At 49.4% G+C, this 4,769-nt stretch overlaps 1 protein-coding gene across 1 annotated transcript; it reads left to right on the top strand.

The window, feature by feature from the left end:
- The first annotated feature begins 522 nt into the window (after positions 1-522).
- Positions 523-1,508, top strand: LOC124868491 (extensin-like). Its single transcript, XM_047365853.1, has 3 exons — positions 523-627; positions 772-955; positions 1,084-1,508. The coding sequence occupies exons 1-3, from the start codon at positions 523-525 to the stop codon at positions 1,506-1,508; spliced, it is 714 nt and encodes a 237-aa protein (XP_047221809.1).
- Positions 1,509-4,769: the final 3,261 nt, after the last annotated feature.

Raw genomic sequence — 4,769 nt, 5'->3', positions numbered from 1 at the left:
AAGTGAGAGTGTCTAAGTTGTACAATAAAATTGGGGCACAGGCTGCCATGGGACCGTAGAGATGGAAAACCCTTGCGGCACTCCGATGGCGCACCCGCACCCCAAGGCCCTCCATGAGTGGTATTGTGATGGAGCTGGCAGAGGGAGGTGTCCGGGGATGGGGAGGGAAGGACTGGGGGGCAAACCGCTCTCCCAGGGAGCCAGCTCCCCAGCTGACCCCAATAAGCACCCCCGTTTGCCGAGTCCCAACAAAGGAGGGAGGCATAGGCACATCTGCCGGGCAAAAAACTAGGGACAGGTAACAGGCCCCGAGAACCAACTGAAAACCCGGACCAACGTCCCCAGCCCCCAACGGAACCACCCAGCCCCTCAGACCCTGATCCCCCAGTCCGCCGCCCGAAGTAGCCACCGACCCACAACAAAAAGGACCCAGCCTGAAGCGCCCAAGTAGCCAAGAATGCGGCCCCACTCCAAACAAAGGAGCAGACCAGCCAGCCCAGCACAACCAAAACACGCCACACAATGAGGGCACATGACCAGAACGCCCAGCCACCCCCGGACCCAAGGGGCAGAGCCAACAGAGCACCCAGTCCCCGAAGCCCGGCACCAGACAGCAGCCACAACCAGGCAAGCAGGGCAACAACCACTCCAACACCAAGGCTGCCACCAAACCGCACCCGACCTAAAACGGCAGGCCCACTCAAATGCAAGCTCCAGGCCATGATAGGTACATGCACCCCACCCCCCAACACCCCCACTCCCCATTGACAGGTGAACCGAGACCACTGGGCCAGCCGGGCAGTTAAGCAGACCCCACGATGCACCACCCCGCCCACTACCATGCCCAAGGGAAAGATGCCGGCCCAGCAAGCCAAAGGGTGCCACAGAAAGGCCCCAGCACATGGAGCAAAGAGGTCACACCCCCATGCAGGGACGCAGACCCACGTACATCCAGGTCAGCCAAACAAAAACGATAGAGCCGAGCCAGACCGCAGATCCCCCCGAGCCAGCACCACAGCAACACCACACATCCTTCTATGCATTCGTACTATGCACTAACCCCAAGCACACCGAACCCACCAGGAACCATCCAGCAAACGAGCATACCCCACTCCAGTACGAGGCCGAGAAGCCCGACACAAAAAGCAAGAGAGCCCACAGTGCCAAAACCAAAACCCATCCGGAAGCCAAGACCAATCCACCCCGAGACCAACCCCGGCAAGCCCGCACACTTGAACCATGCAGACCCCTCCAAACCCCCTCCCCCAGACAGAAAAGGGACCGGCGTCAGTAACCGGAACCAAGACAAGGAACCAGAAACCGAGCCGGAACCACCCAAGACCAAACAACGCCCCCAACCATCCAAGGCCAACCACCCATCCCCACCCCAGGAGGAAACCTACACCCACCCCAGCATTCGAACAACTCCCAGAGCACATAAGACATTGGATACCCAGGTTGACCCCGCCCCACCCCCTCCCACAGACCCAGCAGAATGTGCTCCTTGAAGGAAGGAGCACCTGCAATGAGATGGGACCTACCCGCCAGTTTCGGAGGCCCTTATGCCCACCGATACACCAAAGGTCCCCAAGCCAGAGCCGGGCACCCGGGCATACACCAGCCCAAAACCCCGGCGACATACCCGTCAGGACCCAAGACCCCCAAGGACCCCAGGCCGGGAGGCAATACGCCCCAGGGACCCCAAGCCCACCCCAGACCCACCCAGGAGCAGCACGGGCACCAGGCCAGTGACCTATGTCCGTCGGCGCAGGCCCACCAAAAGCATTGCATGCAGCTACCAGATGTGCCCCCCAAGAGCCACCTGAGCCCCACCCCGGCAGGGACCACAGCCCCCAGCGCCAGACCCCCCAGCGATCCCAGCCCAGGGACACCCCAAATGCCCCAACCCGGACACCCCCCCGAATCCGCCACAATGCCCCACAGGATGAAGCCAAGGGCGCCCCACCCCCACTAGGTGATGTAGCCTATTAAAGGAGCCCAGAGAATGATCTGACGTGGAGGCAGAGGCTGTCTCAAGGCTTATATAATCCAACAGAAAATTTCTATACGGATTAATATTAAGAAGGTTTTTATTTTTCCAGTTCATGAAGATAGTTTTCTTAGCGATGCATAAGGCAGTGAAAACCATGTGAACTGAATTTGTCTCTATGATGACATCATCTAAGTTGCCCAACAGGCAAACTGAAGGGGAAGGTGAAATATTACATCTCAGACACTTTTATAAGTCTTCATATATCAGGCACCAGAACCTCTGAACGGGTGTACATAACCATAGTGCATGGATATAATTACTGGTATTTTGCTTGTGCAGTGTAAGCAAATATTGGAAGGTGACAAGCCCATCCTGAACATTCGTTGACCTGTATAGTATACTCTATGATGGATTTTATATTGTTTTAATTGCAAACTGGGGTTACTGGGGTCAGTTTAAATGTTCTGGAACATATTTGAGACCAGAATGTTTGGTCAAAGGTATCTGATAAGTCCACCTCCCATTTCGTAATAGGAAGGGAAAGTGATCCATCTATATTAGACAGTGTCTTGTATATTTTAGACATTAATTTGGGGGGGTTGAGTTTTAGGAACTCTAGTACACTTGATGGCATTTGTAACCCAACGTTATTAAGTCTAAATTTATTTTTTATTATAGATGTAATTTGTTGATATTCTAAAAATTTATTCTTGTCCATCCCGTATTGTATAATTAATCTGTTAAATGGGATGAACTGAATTCCTTCAAATATATGTTCCAGGTATTCAATTCCTTTATTCCTCCAATATCGAAAATTTATCATATTATTTTTTTGTAGGATGTGTTGAAGCACCCCCTCCGAGAGGTCTTCGGCGTGTTCGTTTATTCACCGTAAGCTGAAAGAATTCACACCCATTGAAATAACACACTCAGACACCGTTGCATTGAATTCAAAAGTACCTGGACCAGGGAAGCTCTCATGTGATCTGACCACACACCGAGACGACTTCGGAGCTTCTCACTGGGCTCATTGCTTTTATTAAAACACACATGAAAATGGGCAGTGCCCTGTTTACAGTTTTTTTTCTCACACATAGTCACGTACAAACTTTTCCTGCCTACCATATTAGGACATGTTCCTGTCTCCCAGCACCTGCACTCGTATCTACTGATATAAGAAGGGAGTGCTTGGCCCGTTAATCTTTTCACATCCTTCTCCCACCCCTACAGTTCTTCACTATTTTTCTGCTTCACCACACTCAAGGCCAAATTTGTGCAATACAATTCTGCAGGCCACTAACAGGTTATACATTTTATTTCCCACACTGGTTATGAACATAATAATAATAATGCACACACAACATTTTATTTCCCACACTGGTTATGAACATAATAATAATAATGCACACACATAATATATCTCCACAATGTCCCCCTTTTGAAGTCACCTATGTGACTTCACCACTACTTGGAGATGCGAAATAAAAGAGTTTAGCAGTCATTACAACCTGTGGAGCAGAAGGACATGTTTGCCATAATGCTTTTTGACCCTGCATCCAATGCCACGCCCTGTGCCCAGGGATTATTGCCTGTCGGGCCTTTGTAGTCCCAAGGATGCTTACAACCTTCTAAATCTTGACAGGGAGTCGTGACCTTTCTAACTGGAGGGTGTCCATCTGTGCTTTATTCCATAGTCTGTCAAATTTTGCCAATATAATATTCTACCATCCTTCTGTTCCCTAGACAGTAAAGAATTAGTTCCCTAAAAAGTTTTCCCTAACCCTAACCCTAACCCTAACCCTACAAAAAGTATTTGCACCCTAGACAGTAATACATGTCAGACAAGTTTTAGCACCCAAACAAGTATTAGCCCTCAATAGAGTATTAGCCCTGTGACTTACTCTTACGGGTTAATCTTCGTCCTCCTCCTTGTTAGCATCAACCGCAAGCAAAGGCATCATATGGGAAGGAGGAGGAGGTGTGGTTTTCCCTTCAATGGTTGTAGTAATAAAGCCAACAATCAAAGATCTTATACATGGTACACAGCAACATCCACAGGTAACCATAATAGCTACGAAAACAGCAATGGATATGAACAATGACATAATCAACCCTTTCCAGTGTCCAAACATGCCCGTCATCCAGTCTTCTAACGGATTGTCTATACCTGAGTGCTCATGCATCGTGGCCGAAAGTGTTTTTAACCCTTCTAAGGCTTTTGAGACTGAACCATCCGGTGCAGTGTTGTTGGGAATAAAAGTGCAACACATATCCCCAAACATCGCGCAGACGCCCCCTTTTTCTGCTAACAACATATCTAATGCCATTCGGTTTTGCACAGCCATGAGGGAGGTTGGTGCCAATTGTTCGGACAGGCCTTCTACTGCATCCCTGGTTAGGTTAGCTACACGTAAGACATTGTAATGGATGTAGTTGATGCGGTCTACGTTTTTATTTGGGGTCACTGGAAAAAAGGCTGCAATTATTGGGATATTTTCAAAACTTGCTGAGATTTGGTCCGCAATTTTATATTCATTTGGCACTCCCCGTGGTACTCCTATAGCATCAATGTAAGTGGGGGAGCCTTGACTTAGGTCAAAGGTTCCTGCGCTCCTTTTCATGACGTGTCTCCTTCTTTTACTTGTTAACGCCCTGGTCTTATCATGTGTGGTCGGGGCAGATGTTATATTAGGTCCTATCAGGATCAGTGGTGCCTGTAGCCTAACCATGGCACACAATCCTACAGTGTCTTGTGGTATATTAGTGAGCAGTCTGT

This window comes from Girardinichthys multiradiatus, chromosome 5 (genome assembly GCF_021462225.1).
Source record: "Girardinichthys multiradiatus isolate DD_20200921_A chromosome 5, DD_fGirMul_XY1, whole genome shotgun sequence".
NCBI classification, from domain to species: domain Eukaryota; kingdom Metazoa; phylum Chordata; class Actinopteri; order Cyprinodontiformes; family Goodeidae; genus Girardinichthys; species Girardinichthys multiradiatus.
The sequence above is the reverse complement of the archived record's forward strand: the minus strand, read 5'-3'. Positions and strand labels throughout refer to the sequence as shown.

Excerpts from the sequence above, each read along its gene's own strand:
- LOC124868491 (XM_047365853.1), top strand. The coding sequence starts at position 523 with ATGAGGGCACATGACCAGAACGCCCAGCCACCCCCGGACCCAAGGGGC. Across the intron at positions 628-771 it reads CAGACAGCAGCCACAACCAG|GTGAACCGAGACCACTGGGC; the intron begins GCAAGCAGGGCA and ends CCCCATTGACAG. Across the intron at positions 956-1,083 it reads GCAGACCCACGTACATCCAG|GAACCATCCAGCAAACGAGC; the intron begins GTCAGCCAAACA and ends CGAACCCACCAG.